Source organism: Myotis davidii, unplaced genomic scaffold (assembly GCF_000327345.1).
Source record: "Myotis davidii unplaced genomic scaffold, ASM32734v1 scaffold79, whole genome shotgun sequence".
Lineage (NCBI taxonomy): Eukaryota > Metazoa > Chordata > Mammalia > Chiroptera > Vespertilionidae > Myotis > Myotis davidii.
In genome coordinates, this window is record NW_006294339.1 from 8,825,272 (window position 1) to 8,842,399 (window position 17,128).

General features: G+C 38.2%; 1 protein-coding gene across 1 annotated transcript in view; it reads left to right on the forward strand.

Annotated features, from left to right (window-relative positions):
* Window positions 1–17,128, forward strand: part of LOC102756406 (nuclear factor 1 A-type) — a 79,936-nt gene that overhangs the window by 16,302 nt on the left and 46,506 nt on the right. Inside the window, exons 3-4 of the mRNA XM_006768380.2 lie at window positions 4,515–4,693; window positions 6,962–7,127. Coding sequence (XP_006768443.1) covers window positions 4,515–4,693; window positions 6,962–7,127 — 345 coding nt within the window. The remainder of the gene's footprint in view (window positions 1–4,514; window positions 4,694–6,961; window positions 7,128–17,128) is intronic.

The window sequence follows — 17,128 nt, forward strand, 5'->3', positions numbered from 1 at the left end:
TTGTTGTTTGGTGGGGGGGAGGGGGTGGGTGGTGAGGAAGAAGGTCTTGCATAGCACTGCCGTAAGAGCACACCGCACCTGAAGGGGGATTAGATTTTACTGTTTGTGCCACTCCCTGGAGAGCTTTTCTCTAGAGCTGCCCGTAGCTCGGAGACCAGGATTGAAGGGCCGGTGCCAGGAAGCAAACGCTATCATGAGAAGAATCCAAGTCTCTGTTTAATCTGTGAGAATCTGCAACAGTTCACAGGCAAGAAGGGAAGATATTAAGACAATGCCAGGGTTAAATAGAAGAACATATTTCAACCTGTGAAATTTCAGTTTGAGGAAAAATATGGGAGGGTTATTGTAATTCTTAGAGGTTGAGTTTGGGCAGAACTGCTGAAAATTGCAAGGAAGGATTGCTTTTTATCTCTTTTTCTTCCCTTAAAACATAGAGTGAAATACAAGGTTCCAAACCCATCTGGCCACGCCTCCATAACATCATCATCTTCACGCTAGAATGTGTCTAAAGGCACCTGTAACCTCCATATAGTGGATTCTCACACTAAGAATCACTGGTTGGATCATAGACGTCTCTCAGCATAAAATAGTATAGTAATGACTTTGTCCTTCTCCTTCCCCAGTTCTAATTTAAAAGAGGAAGCATTTTTTAAGTTAAATAAATATATATATATTAAATTATATTACATTTTAAAATTATCTCTTCAAAACGAAAACCCAGAGAGAACTTTAAAGAATTGAATGGTAGGGGTGTGTAAACAAGTAAACTAACCTGCCTGGCCTGCTTTCTTTTTGTACTAAGTATCCAGTCATATGATCATTTTGTAATAAATAACTGAGCCCTACACCCTTTGGGAAATTCTGGTTCTCTGTTCTTCAGTTGTGGTAACTTTGTTCAGAATATGTAGGCAGTGACATTCCAGCCAAGAAACCTGATCTAATTTTCTTCCTTCCCATCTTATTTGTATTCTCTGTGAAAAGCCCAAGCAGTTGCTTTAAATAAGTCTGGCCTGTGGTTAAAGTTTAAACCAGGAGTGAGATCCATCCAGAGGGGAGTGTTTCTGCCACTCTGCCCCTCCTGGCCTAGGGGACCGAGAGTATTAGAACCCAGAAGCAGCCAATTTTGTAGAGCCTTTTAATACACAAAATCGTATTAACATCAACATGGATACAGATGGATGCACTGCAATAAACTGTAACCACTTGAGAAAAGACTTTATTGACTTTCAAGTAAATAATGCACATTTTAAAGGCTCTAAATATGCATTTACATAATGTGCTATAATTTTTTATTGTGTCAACTGCTCACACACACACATCCATAAGAGATGTTTTTCCTCATCAAAATTTTGGACTCACACCATTCTTTGTGCATTGCATTATCACCATGCCAGATTCCTAGTGCTAGTTCCTCTTTTATAGGGCCTGGTCTGACAATCTCAAAATACATTTAATGAATTTTACTAATTGACCTATTGGTTGATCCATTCATTTAACCCCATCGATACCTTCTAAAAATAATCTTAGACTATTTAGACAAAAACTTAGGGACACTAAACATACATCTAACTCAATATTAAAGAGAGAAAACCAGAAATGGGAAAGAAGAAAAACCAAATTGACGCCATGTTGAAATGTTAAGTCTGCACTTTAGAGCAATGCAGGAACCGTATGGCTCTCATTGTTCAGAAGCGTAGCAGGTTATCCAGAAAAATAGCATATATTCATCACATTTAACAGATCTTTGCAATGTCTGTAACACAACTATTTTCTATTTGAAGAAATTAAAGGTCAGGGTCTTGAATGATTTATGTCCAGTCCTACAGTGAACTGTGGCTGAGCCCGAAAGTCTGAGACATGAGAAAGTAGGGGTTGTGAAGGATGACCCTTTGAAATGCACACTCAGCAATTGTCTAATTTGAAGCTACAGGCTAAGTGATTTCCTGGTGTTAATTAGGAATGAATTGATCCTTATAAGTCAGTCATTGTAGAATTAACTCCGAATAGTACCATGTATTCTCAGGTTTGGGTTCAAATAAATTCTATGCCACAAGGAAAAAGTGAATAAATTGTTTTATGCAAAATAAAACCAAGAAGCTAAGGTCTAAATTTAAGTTGATCATGGTTTTCTTTTACATATTTAACAACAAACAGGTGAGGAGGTTTATTAACAGGTAAGGGAGGAATTACAAGCTCCTGTCAAATTGTTTCCTCTATCAAGTTCCTTTAACGCTGATCTGTCCAGTCTTTGCACCAGTGACTCTTTTCTGCTGGGCATCGTTCTCTGTTGGCCACCACGATTTCATGATCTAACAATCATTCGTCACTTTTTATTGAGCACCTGAAGCAGTGCCACTTTATTATTAAGGTCTGCCTCCCAGGGGCTCTTGACAATGGAGTAGCCACTATTGTCATTGACATGCTACAGAAGTTGAGTATATCATTTTGTTATGCTCAGTACATCCCCAGCCTCCTTGGGGAAATGCCACATTCTATTCCTAACTAAAAACTATTTAGTCAAATGTAGGGCACTGGGTCAAAGTTTCTTGCTACCAGCAAGAAAGAACATACCATATCAGATGGAAAAAGAAAATTCCTTTGGTTCTTTAAAGCCAGTAGCACAATTGGCAGACTAAAAGATGACCAGAACTAATTAACTTTTTAGCTTATGGGTTTTAATTCAGAAACCATATGTTGGCTCCCAACATTTATCATACATTATGTGAAGTCCTAAGTTTGATCAGTTTGTCTATAAGCTACCTGGATTTTTGGCAGGTGAAAAAAAAACACCAAAGTTTTAAGTCCATTTTTATTTACATGGTGATTTTACTCATTTCTGTACCACTCATGTATTCAAACATTTATGGTACCTTCAACAGATATTTATTGGGTGCCAGACAGTTTCTGGGGATATGACAGTGAATCATTAAATGGATGGAAAAACTATTTACTAAAATGAAGACTGGGAGAAGAGCAAGTCTGAGGGGTGGAAGGTGACAAGAATTCTGGTTTGAATAGGTTATGTTCAAGATGCCCTCAATTGTATGATTGAAAACAAAAATTTGTGTTGGCTCAATGTTGTATCCCAAGTCCAAAGTAGGAGCCCGTGAATACTCACTGGCTAGGTTAAAGGTTGCGTGAATGAAAGGGTCCCATCAGGTCATCTACAAGATATGAACTGGACTGTTGTTACTACTCCAAACCATCTTTCAACTCTTTAAAAACTACATATGTCATTCTGAATCTCAAAATCCTAACCATCTCAATTATTATTCAGAAAATGCCCCAATCCTAAAGATATCCCAGTTAGGAGCAAAGAACCCACATCCAGGGGCTCTTAGGGATGCATCCTTTCTTATAGTCCTCGGCTGTGCCAATATAGAGTGGTGGAAGGCGTGGCCTATCTTGCTTAGGTTTCACTTCAGTTTTATGAGTTCTTCTCAGTATTAGGAAAATTACATTCTCCAAAAATCTGGGTATTCCTCTGTTTTCTCTTTGCAGGAGCTCCTTGAATGTAAATAAAAATAAGAAAAGATAAAAACTCTTATCTGCGTTTACTTGGGATCTGTTTGTTGGCCCTCATTGAGAAATGTGAGCCGCTGTCCTGGCATTACTGGCTTTGAGTATCTTCAGCCCTCTCCATGGGCTGCTCTTACCTGTAGCAGATTTTATTCATCACCCTTCCAACTGAAGGACAGCAGTGCTCTCAGCAAAATTATTCAGCACCTCACATGCGTTTTTTAATCTAATGCAAGCTTCTTTCTGTGCCAGTGAGATTTAGCAGGGTTCTAATGTAAGGGATAATAGTTTTCAGAGTCTTTTATCAGTTCTTATGAGCAGAGGGCCAACAGTTTAGCAGGGTCACTGGCTACTCAGCCTGTGGGTCCCCTTGCTCTAACTATGCATTTTCGAGTTTGGCTTTAGATAGAAAAAAAAGAAAAGATGACAAAAAACCTTCCATGTAAAGTGAGGCACCCAAATTGCACAGTTTCATTAAGTGATCATTTACTACATACTTCAAAAAATTTCATCCTGAATTGGTCCCTAGAAATTTCCTTGAAAGGGGTATAAGAGCTTTAACAATGAATTATTGTCTATGGATAGCTCAGCATGAAAGGGGATCCATATGTGCACACTAGAATTTGTCATATGTAATGTCAGTTAAATCAGGTCTAATCTACCAAATACATTTTTTATTGCTTGCTTCATTAAAAGAGCTCTTAAGGTAATGAATAATCTTCAGCTTCACCAAGGATTATTAATGCCTTTATAACTCATGTCCACTGAAAATAGAAAGACAGGTTGAAACTCTACCCTAATCTAATCTCCATGTTTGTCTTAGAGCCTTAAGGAAGAAAGTCTGTCAGACCTTTCCAGTGTTAAACTCAGTCACATGAGCTATGCCATGAATTGGGTCAGGAGAAGAATTTTTTAAAAACAAGTTGAATCGGTTTAAAAGCTGTGGCAAAGCATATATTTTCTCATCTTAACTGTGACGTTTTCTTTCCCACCAGCAAGTCCACATGCAACACCATCGACTCTTCATTTTCCGACATCACCCATTATCCAGCAGCCGGGGCCTTACTTCTCACACCCGGCCATCCGCTATCACCCTCAGGAGACGCTGAAAGAGTTTGTCCAACTTGTCTGCCCTGATGCTGGTCAGCAGGCTGGACAGGTGGGGTTCCTCAATGTAAGGAAACCTCTTTTTTTTCTAATTTCTTTAGAAATATTAACCGAATGTAAAAAATAACAAGGGGAGACCTTATGACCATGTGACATTGTGCTCTAATGTTGTGCTGACTGACTGCAGACAAATGTCATATTTATTCTAGATTGTGGGAAAGTTAACTTACCCTAAGAGTGATTGGCCAGGGTTTAAAAACAGTGTTTGTGTTAAGTTCGCAACTGTCAAGTTTACGGATATAAATCATCTCGAGGGTGAACTCTGTAACCTTCCAAGGTCCGTGGGCTGATAATTCCACCTCATGCATACTAACCCTAGGGCCCATTGAGTTAGCAAAATAGAAAGACCAAATAATTTTAAATAATGGTTTGGGGTGGTAGGGAGAGCTAGGGGGCGGAGGGGACACAGATGTTTCAGATCAACTAAGTTGATATTTTTAAAAATACAGTCTTCTAACACTTTAGATCAAGTTGACCAGTACTTGAACTCAAGATGCTAGAAGTACAGTTTATTATGGTTTGTTATTTCTGCAAGTAGTTATCTTTCCCACTTATCTTTGTATAAAGCTGAACAGGATTCAGTAGTTTCAAATGAATGTTTTTATTTACTTTTTCCCCAAACCAAACAATCACAGTTTGAAATAGTATTCCAAATGTAAAAGTAATTTTTAAAAATCACGAGTTTTATTTCAGCTATGGAACTACGTGTTTACAATGGATAGCTGTATCCCAAGGCCGATAATAAGACTAATGACTAGGAAATAATGACCAGCATAAAGTTGAATGTGGTTCCCTTTTTCTCCTAGTAACTGCACAGGAAGCCACAGATTTGCCGTAATTATTATTGCCTGGTTTAAAGTGTTATATCACACTGCCCTACCACTGATTTTCTTCCCTTGCAGAAACACCTGATTCTGCATATCTGAGACAGAATAGGCAGCTTTGACTAATGTCTGGTGATGTGTTAGCAGATACATTTCTGTCTAGACAACAAATCAATATGGTGCCTTTCTCCTTTTTGCTTGTGTATTCATTTGCTTGGCTCATTCTAAAGAGTTCACTTATGGACTTTTAGCCCACTCAGAAATAACACACAGGCAAGTTTGTTGGCAGGAAAGCATAGCATTCTGATCGTCAGAGGAGATAGTCTTTGAGGAGCAATTCTAAATATCTAAGTGAATGTCGATGAGGGAGTGAAACTGCCTCTGCAGAATCATTAAGCTTAAGCTTAAAAGCTAGGACAACAGCATCTCTTTCAACTGAATTTTGATTCGGGTCTGGAGCCTAAATATGAGCTGTTCTTGCCAGTCGAAGAGTGTCACTGAAGTCTGGAGTCAGAGAGGCCACCTGGGAAACCATGAAAAGCTGAAGTGATCACCAGTATCAAGCATCTGACCTTTACATTTCTAACTTTTTTTAATAGCCTTGACACCATCCTATATAACTGTCAGATGCCCAGTTTTGCATTTTGATCCACATTTTATAGGCTATGAGGCAGTTCTCTTCATGGGACCATTTGGAAAAACTTAAAAATAAAATGGATTTTATTGCTTTCTTCAGAGGGAAATGTTCTTTTGTTAAAGTGCTGTTATTTGATTGTTCTAACATCAGGCAGCTAAATAAATATGACTCTTCATGGCATATGCTTATATCATTTAAATCAAAATTAGAAGTGATTTTTTTTTCATAGCAGAATTTTGACAGCTGAATTTTAAAGTTTCTGTGCCTAATGTTATACAATATGTGTAGAAATATTTAATGTTCACTTAACATATTTATTAAATGTTATATAATATCAACTTTGAGGAGTGGAAATAAAATATTTTTTATCTCAAATGCACATTTAGGCAACTTTACTATATCTATATAAATAGACATAATAGAATAATTCTGCAATCTATAAATACTTATATATTAAATAAATATTTAATAATCATGAGCATGATGACAAAGATAGGAGTTAATACAGAATTGAAACATTCCAAGCAAAAGTTGGCAGGTCATTTTACAGAACCTGATGCAAAGAAGGTTAACGTAATTCAAAAAATAAATTTAGGATGCACTGAGCATGTATACCAAAGACTATGCTTTTGTGGAATGCCTTAAGAACAACCCAGCAACCCATATGCTCTTATGGAAGAATTCAAGTAGCTAGAATACTTAGTAATTTACATAAATGCTGCCTAATGAATCTTTTGTTTTAAGAAGCAGCTAATGGTTCATGTCTGTTTCTTCTCTTTCTTGTGTGTGTTTTGTTTTGTTTCCACCCTTGTAGCCCAATGGGAGTAGCCAAGGCAAAGTGCACAACCCATTCCTTCCCACCCCAATGTTGCCACCGCCGCCGCCACCACCAATGGCCAGGCCTGTGCCTCTGCCGGTGCCAGACACAAAGCCTCCAACCACGTCAACAGAAGGAGGTGCAGCCTCCCCCACCTCACCAAGTAAGTATGGCAGCCACAGATCCCCAACAATGGTCAGAGCATGAGTTTGCAGAACCAAGACCAGATCAACGTGAACACCACTCTAGGGTACTACCAACTACTCCAAATGTGGAAATGATTGGGTGTTTGGGTGAATAAAATGGTATAACTACATTCCCAGGACTGAAAGCAAATTATGAACTATTAAATTTTGCATCTCATTTACATGGCTTTGAATGCTACCCTCATGATTATCAAACAGAATCTACTTGAATGAATCTTTATTCGCAAAAAAAATTTCTCATACTTCTGTACAGCCCTGCCTTCCAGTGATTTACAGTCCCAGAGAAATGCACTTGATGAGTGTGAAGGTTAAACACCTCACACATCAAATGGGAAAAAAAAGTTTAGACCAAAGTAGCGATGCAAAGATATGTACATTAAACATTCACCAAAAGTAAGAGCCTGGCAGAAGAAATCTGATGAGCTAGTAGTCATGGCAGTTGGTTGGCGAGGCTGGGAAGGGGGAGAAGATAAAAGGTAGAAGTGGATGGAAAGAGAAAAGAACACTTCATTCTTCTCTGAATCATCTGGGAACGTGTGGTCAGACAATATAGAATTTCAAAACCTTTTTCGATTATATGGATTGTTATTTGAAGAATTAGAAAGAGAACAGTTCTCCTGATATTTTAGAGACCACAAGAGGATAGAACACACAAAGTTGATTGTTATTAGTACCTGGAACAATGACAAAAAATAATGATGGCTGAAAGCATAGTTTCAGATGATGGATGGACTGCCTAATCTTTTTTTTTAATATATTTTATTGATTTTTCACAGAGAGGAAGGGAGAGAGATATAGAGCCAAAAACATCGATGAGAGAGAAACATCGATCAGCTGCCTCCTGCACATCTCCCACTGGGGATGTGCCCGCAACCCAGGTACATGCCCTTGACCGGAATCGATCCTGGGACCTTTCAGTCCGCAGGCCGACGCTCTATCCACTGAGCCAAACCGGTTTCGGCAGGACTGCCTAATCTTGACAAAGGGTGTGATGAGCACCTTCCCTAAAGCTTTACAGAGGGATTGGAGTGTGTAGGAAAGGTTAGGAACTGTGACAGTGACCCTAAGAAGAGATCTTCAAAGGTGGTGAGACTGGACACAAGGAATCTACTGAGGAAACTATTAGAGTAGACCAGGAAAGAAGTGTTAAGATCAAGAACTTGAGCAGTAGTTATAGAAGCTGAATGGAGGAAAGCTCGAGGGGGGTGTTTAGTAGACATGAGCTTTCGGATTGGGCTACCACTTAGATGGGTATAATGAAGGATGAGTCAGGCCTCTCAGCTTCCTTACCTGTCAGTGTTGGTATTGTTTGCAGGTGGGAAAGTGCCAAAGAGGAGAAATGATCCTCTGTTGATACTGTGTTCATTAGATTTTATTCTGGGGACACTGAATCAAAATGTCTAGAGTCCCTCATGGAGATGTGTTTGAGAGTAAGCTTTGGGTTATCTAGTACTTACTATGTTTGATAATGCAGAAGTACATGGCATCGAGCATGGATTCTGGTTTTACAGAAAAAATGTTGAGGGTCCAGGGATCATTTTGGGGAGACTTACTTCTCTTGGTAAAAAGTTGTTCAACACTTTTAGCAAAGGAGAAAGAAGGAGAACAATGACATAGGAAGCAAACTAGGCGTAGTTTTGGTCTACAGATCTCGGAAGCTCAGCTTAGAAAGAAGCTTCTGCGAAGCAGAGGCTCATAGGTGTGTCCTGCTTATTGAATATTAATGTAAAATTTTTAAACAGTTCATAGAAATAACCACCCCAAACTATTAAAATCTAGTCGCTGGGGATATTGGCTTACAGATTGGCAGCCACATGCCTCTGTGTCCCACTTTTCTGTTCCACTTTTCCCTGCCAACACAGGACAATGACACAGTTCTTTAAAACCCTTGTAGTAATATTCTACCTATTCTGTATAAACATATCCTCACTTCTACTCTCAATTCAGTGTTTCATGCATTCATTGTGTATTATCTAGTAATGGGGCTGGGACTTTTCTGAGTCCCTGCAGAAGAGCAGAAATACTATGTGCAGGTATTGAAGTCCAAAGGATAGGGGCTCAAATCCCCACCTTCCAAATTATTAGTTTCACTTTGAATCACAGTTTTCTCATCTGTAAGATGTGGTTGACAATACCTACCTGGCAGGATTGTATGAAATCAGCCATGATAAGCACCACTGCCAAATCAATTGGAGCATTTTATTATCAGTGGAAGGCTCCAGGCTGGGTAATGGTGAAATATGTCCTTAGAATGTGTAGAAGCTACTCAACACTTAAATCAGGTGCATGCCTTTTTGAGGCCACAGTTCTGGACTCCAGTCCTTGAATTGAATCAAATGCCTTGTATAAGAAGATAACCTGTCATCCTCTCATGCCCAGCCTCAGAATGCCAATCTATAAGCCAATATCCCCAGTGACTAGATTTTAATAGAGTTTGGGAGTGGTTATTTCTCTGACTTGTTTAAAAATTCAGTTCATGTAGTTACATGTTTACAGGAACAGTGTTTTACAGTTGTGAGAGAAAAGAGACTATCTAGAGAGAGGCCTAAAGTTTGATATAGGTAATTTTATACTTACTTTTTGAATCATAGGGTTCTAGAAATGTAGACAAAACAAAATGTTCTATTGATGGCATAGAAAGGTTTTTATCATCATAGATTTAGCCCTTTATTTCTAGGCTTTCCTGGGGTTTTCTGAATTCACAACAAGGTGTTGTTTTGCAGCTACATATCGCTTACTGTCTTCTCCCTTATCAATACGACAGTGATTGTCTGGGAGGCCTGTCATTTAGCATAGGAGAAACCTCTCCAGTTAAAAATCTTAACACCTAACTGGTCCATGTTGAGAAGGGGTTTAAGGACCCCCACAGAACATCTTCTATACCCTGATTTCTGAACCAACTTATAAATAAAATACAAGAAAAAATGAGATGGAAGACCAGGCTATAACCTCTAGTATTAGAGAATATAGTTTATAACTCTGAGCAAATGTGCTTCCGAATTACACAGACAAATCTATCCATCACTGGAAGTGCTGGACCATTGCAGGCCTTGCTACATAGGATCTGTACTCCATGTAGAGATGATGGCCATGTGCTTCCTGCCAGCACCCATATTCCTACGTGAGAGAGGCAAGGAAGGGGGTGGGACAGTCCAGTTTCTACTTCCAATCTATACAATGAGTGAGGGAGTGGAGAGGGACCACGATATAAGCAAGGGAAGAAATAGTAGGCATTAAGGGCCCCCACCTCCTCCTCTAACATTTGTCTTTGATGTCTACCTTCCTTCATTCAGCCTTCAAATAGTGAACACTTGTCATGTGCCAATAACTAAGTTAACTGCTTGGGATACAGACAGTTAATCCCACTCTAAAGAAATATGGGATTTATAGAGGGAAATTGCTGGTAAAGGGATGGCTCTCATGGGCAACATGGGACAAAGGCAGGCATGGGTGCTACAGGAGGACTTGGGAGAGGGAGTTTGGTCCAGGTGCAGGGCCTGCGGTAAAGGTTTTTTTGGAGGGAGTGACTACTAAGTCATGTAGTAGGGATAACATTCTGGTGTTTTACATCTGAGAGAGAAGACAGAACTTTTCTTCAGAAACCAGTTTGTGGATCGCGATGTGTCTAAAATTGGATTACTACTGGATAAAAATTGAGTGCAAATATAATTTCATAAATTATGTACCTTCTTAGAAATTAAAACCACAGGATGGTTGGATCCTGCTTATTAGTGTATTAGAGCTCAACTTTAGCCAGAAGAAACATCATGACAGGGTATTAAGTATAGATGTTCAATACCAATAGTATGTCTACATTTGATTTTCAAGTAAAAAGAGCTTAAAGGTAAAAATGGGAAATCATGCCCAGGGTCTCCTGTATTACCAACTTTTCTGGGCCTCAACTCCCTTACCTGTTAATGGGAATAACACTAACTGCTCTAGCCACTCTCCCAAGCTAAGTGTCAGGATGAACTGGGGTGACAGATGTGCTGTGCTGTAGACAGTTAAAAGTCCAAGGCATCATTTCAATATCCTCTTATAATGAAATATAAATGGATGCCAGCCTAAAGCAGAATATGTATTTTTAAACTAATCAGTTGCCTCTGGCACCAGTACTCAACTTTGTAACTGTGGCCAGAAAGACAGGGTAAGGCAGATCTGGGGGAAAATCTGCCTATGAAATAAATACATTATGATGGGGGGAAATCCTTACCTGTGCCCTAAAAAAAGGAGAAGAAGAAGAAGAGTAAGGGTGCCAGTAACAGTTCTGCTCTCTCTCTCAAGGAAAGCTATTGTACTGTTGATTTGTTTGGAGAAAGATTGATGTACTATGTCGGGCCTCTTTAGGATACCATGACAAATAGAAGGGATAACCTGTAGAGTAATTCCCAATGGGTGTTTTTTAATCCTGCTGACTAACTACTTTTGTGGGTTTTAATACCCAATGAGAGGATGTCAGTGCTTTCATTCATTTAGTAAATAGTTATCATTGACCATCAACTACATGCCAAGCAGTGTTCTAGGTGCTATGATTCACCAGGAAATGAAAGAGATAAAAATCCCTGATTGTATGGAGCCTTTTATTTTAGAGAGAGAGGACAGAAAACAAAATAGTAAATAAAATACGTAGGAATGATGTCAGATGGTGATATGTTAGTGCTACATAGGAAAATAAAGCAGAAGGGAGGAGTAGTTGGGGGTGGGATACAGCTATAAGCAGGGTGGTAGGAGAAAGCCTGTCTGAGCAGGGACATTTGAACGGACCTCACAGGAATGAGAGGGTGAGCCATGAACTATAGGGAGAGTTTTCTAAGCAGAAGGAACAGCCAGTGCAGCCTGGGACAGCCCAGAGGCCAGAGTGGTGAGAACAAAGTGAGGGATGGGTGAAAGAGTAGAGGAGGAGAGGTCGGAGAGCTCAGTGGATGAGTTTGGGAGCTCAGAGGACAAATAATGTAAGTTCTTATAGGCCATTGTAAGGACTTTGGCAATTGCTGTGAGTTAGATGGGAATAGCAGGGTGAGACTACTTAGGTTTTAATAGAAACACTTTGAAGGCTTTGTTAGAAATTGATTGCAGGGGGGTAATAATTAAAGCAGAGGGGCCAGTTAAGAGGCTGTCTGGGGTTTTTTTATCAGTAAATATGAGTGTCTTCTACATGACAGCCACTATTCTAGGCACAGGAGATGCAAAGTTGAACAAAACAGCCCCCTTCCATTGTGGAGCTTGCATTCTTGAGGGATGGGACAACCAATAATTATAAGTAAATACAACGGAGGAAACAAACACGAGGAGCAGGTGGCATCCTGTTGCAATAATCCAGGCAAGAGTTGCTAATGACCTGCACCAACGTAGGGGCTGCAGGGGTGGTGAGAAATATTTTAAAGGTGAAGCTGATAGAATTTACTGGCACATTAGATATAAGTTGAGAAAAGAAAACTAGAGAACTCAGCAGTAACTCCTGAGGTTTCTGACCTGAGCAACTGGAAAGATGGAGTTGCAATGAACTGAGATGGGAAAATGGCAGGAAGGCAGTTCTGAGTGAGGGGTGGGAATCAAATTTGGTTTGGCCATGATTGAGATGCCTATTAGGTATCTTCCTGGTGAAACGAATTATATTAACATCCTGCCTGTTGCAGCTCTTCGCAGTTTACTGAGTTTTTCCATATGCATCATCTCATTAATTGGTAAGGAACTCCTTTTCAAACATGTAATACAATGAATGAGAACAACAGCTCAAGAATAGGAGAAATCTCTCATTACATTTGGGTCTATTTGTGGTATGATCATTCAAAATTCACTGTTCTTTTTCTTAATTGTATTGTAAGATACAGTTTTTATATGGGTTGACACCAACATCACATTATAAAAATGGACTTTTCTAGAAAAGAAATTGAAAATTGGCATCATAGCCTGGAATTACAATGGAAAGAAAAAACACTTTTGAAACATGAAGGAAGATATAGCATTAATATTTTCCTTTTTAAAATTAATTAGGAACACAAAAATTCAGTTTAAAATGCATAAACTTTTTAGTCCATGACTTCTTAGCCATGAACTCTTGATTTTTTTAAACTAGAATTTTATTAAAATAGAAACATGTAATAAGTTTCCTTTATCACTTATTTTTATATCTCTGATGAATGAATACGAATCTGTTAACTAAGAATATAACAATAATCTCTGACTGGAATGGAAATTTTCTAGTATAATAATTAACTTATGTTCAATGCTTTTTTTGGTTGCAAAGCTCTTTTACACATATACATTCTTTCATTCGGCTTCCTAAGACTCCTTTGAGGTCAGGATTTTATAGATAAGGAAATTGAGATTACCATAGAAAGTGGAGGTTACTTTCCCAAGATTGTGCTTTTTTGTAGCTTAGAAGGGTCTCAAACACAGACCTTGCCAGCTCTTTTTACTTCCTCATACTGTAACTAAACTAAGTACAAAGCAATGTGACAAGATTTCTGGTTACCTAGGAGCCAGAACTACCTGCTCTTGTCTGAAATTAATAACAGTAAAGTATTGAGCTTTTATTAATAGTCAAGCACTTTAAAAATGGTTTCATATGTATTCTCTTGTTTGAAACTTCACAGTAAATCTATGAAATAAATATTTTAAAATGTAAATACCTTAATTGAGAAAGACAAGGAGAGAGAGAGATAAGATAACTTTCTCAAGATCACTCAGACAGGTGTAGCCACATCATGATTCACACCCAGCCATGATTCATATCCAGCCACCTTGAACCTGTAGTTCACACTCTTGGCTACAGCATCCTATGAGTATGTTTGCTTTAGCCCAAAGTTTCCATTTGTTAGCAGTGAAAACTCTATGAGAGAAATATAGAGGCAGATGTTAGTGGTTATTTATACTTTGGTATGAATTGGTTTCTGTTGCTGAGAGTAATTCTTATTATTACGGAAAGAGAGCAGAAAATTTGGAAGGAGATAAAACAGTAACAGCAGAGAGGTGAAAAATAGGAGATGCTAGCAGAGGCAGATTTCCTTTATTCTCTAGGATTGTTGGACTGAAAGTTAGTTCAACCTCTTCAGAGGACAATTTAGTTTTTCATATATATATCAATGTTGCTTACATATCCTACAATATGCATGGCTTACATTTAAAATTTTCATATATATATGATTTCTGGTTACCTAGGAGCCAGAACTACCTGCTCTTGTCTGAAATTAATAACAGTATTGAGCTTTTACTAATAATCAAGCACTTTAAAAATGGTGCTAACTTTTTATATATATATGTAAATTTTAAATGTAAGCCATGCATATCGTAGGATATGTAAGCAAAGACATATCTCAAGTATTCATTGCAACATTGATTTTAATAAAAGATTGGTAATACCTACATATTCACCAATATTATATATATATTAGGAACCTTTTAAAAATAAAGAGATGGTCTATATGAATTCATGGCATAATCTTTGAATTATATTAAGTCAGTGTTAAGAAGTGTGTATAGAATACTGCTGTAGAGTGGGGGATATATATACATACTTGATTGTGTGTCAAAGGACAAAAACTTGTTTGTTGAGGGATAGCTCTTTGGTGCTTAGTCAATGAGGATCAAAGATATTATTAAATTTTAAATCATACATAATGATTTTGTTATATTTTAAAATATTTGTCTAATCACTACAGTGCCCAAAATTGACACATGTGGTAGTGGGTAAGGGGTGGGTCCATAAAATCCTATAAAAGCCTTGACAATTTTTTATACACCTAGATTTTAACTACACTAACCTGAACTTTGAGTATGATAGCAAAAATGTGTGCTGTTTCTGGTAAAGAGTCTAGATAGTCTCACAGATAGTCTAGAATTCAGTACAAAGTTAGCATTTTCATTCTCAGTAGCCATTATTTGGTCACAAATGTACTATATTAAATCACAATTTTTCATAAATACTTTTGCAGAGTATTTCTTCCTGTGCACAATCCAAATTTTTAATGTTTAAATTTGCACAGGATAAAGAAAAATAATTATTAAAAATCGGGCACTTTGATAGGTATTTTCTTATGCATTACCTGAGTTGCATTTGATTATTATTTTAAATCTGCAAAATTAGAATTGTCAGCCCTCTTTTAAAAAAGAGGAAACTGTAACTAAACCAGGATTCAGACTCAGGTCTGTTGGACTCCTGAGCCCAGTGGTTTCTACACTACCAGGGCACTTACTGTTTTAAGATATGCTATCGTACACCTTTCCTCTGAAAATTTATATAAAGAACTTTTATATAAATTCCAAGAATGAAAACTCCTGGGTACATTTAATAGGATGAAAAATAGAGGAACAAAAACAGGAGAAAGGAGAGTAAGAGATGAACATTATAAAGGATGAGAAAAAAGAGCAGACAATGGAGGATCACATTGTTAGGGTATCTTAACCCATTCAAGACTTGATTTGGTCTCAGTGTTTTACTTTTCCAGATAACAAATAAGTTTTAAGATTTCCTTTATAAAGGTAATATACAGCAGGGTTGGAAACTTGAAAGACATAGAAAAGCATGAAAAAAATATATTCTCCTATATTCTCCCCCAGTTTTTTAGTGCATGTTATATGTATATTTGTGTATGCATATACACACACATATAAGATGATGGTGACCTACTGAATATAACATTTTTATGCTATCTTTATTTACCATTTTATACCTTTTCTTATTCATAAAAGGTTAGGAAATGTGATTCTAAATAATTTTTACTTATTCCTACTATAGGACATTAACTTTTGTATTAGCCTGTGAGGTATGTGCCAGCATGTGCTGGATGCTGCATGTGGAGAAGCTCAGAGAGGGTAACTGGGTGGCCAAGATCATATTTCTAGGGAGAGACCGAATGGATTGAACCCAGGATTTTCTGGTTCTAAAACTTATTTTCTATTGACTACATTGCACTACTGCGAAAAGAAAAATATTATTTGGGGTTTTCAGGTTCCACTTGTGTTTATTTTACTTAAGATTAAAAATTACTTCCGAGACCAGTTTGGCTCAGTGGATGGAGCGTCGGCCTGCGGACTGAGGGGTCCCAGGTTCGATTCCAGTCAAGGGCATGTACCTGGTTTGCAGGCACATCCCCAGTAGGAGATGTGCAGGAAGCAGCTGACCGATGTTTCTCTCATCGATGTTTCTAACTCTCTATCTCTCTCCCTTCCTCTCTGTAAAAAATCAATAAAATATATTTTTTAAAAAAATTACTGGAAGGTATTTAAAAATCACCCATAAGATCAACTCTTTAGAGGTAATTATTTTCTGTATATATTTTAGACATAATCATGATAGATGTGTGCATATGTGTATGTGTGTATACATTTTATTTTATAAACTTGTGATAATCATTATTTTAAAACATTTTTTATTGATTTCAGGGAGGGAGAGAGAGATAGAAACATCAATGATGAAAATAATTGACTGTCTGCCTCCTGCACACCCCCCACTAGGGAGCAAGCCCGCAAACCGGGCATGTGCCCTTACTAGGAATCGAACCATGACCTCCTGGTTCATAGGTTCATACTCAACCACTGAGCCACACTAACCGGTTAATAGGATACTAAGTATTACCTTGACCAAATCACACCAGAAATCAGTGATGTAGACAAACTGGCCACCTGACAAATGGATCGGTGAGTATTCCTAGGTTGCAAACCCTAAACCTCCATTTCACAACCACTGAGTCGGGGCCTGAACTGCCCACAAGCTCTCCAAGGCATTCCTAGTGCCCTTCAAGTGTGAGAAGACAAATAATTTCTGGTCTTGGCCACATTAGAATCATGGCGTCCCCATCTCCGGGAGGTTCACGGCAGCACAGTCACAACAGCCAGGACATGGAAACAACCTAAGTGTCCGTCAATGGAAGAATGGATAAAGTATGGTGCGTGCGAGAGTGTGTGTGTGTTTGTATGTGTGTGTGTGTGTGTGTGTGCACGCACGCGCGTGTACACA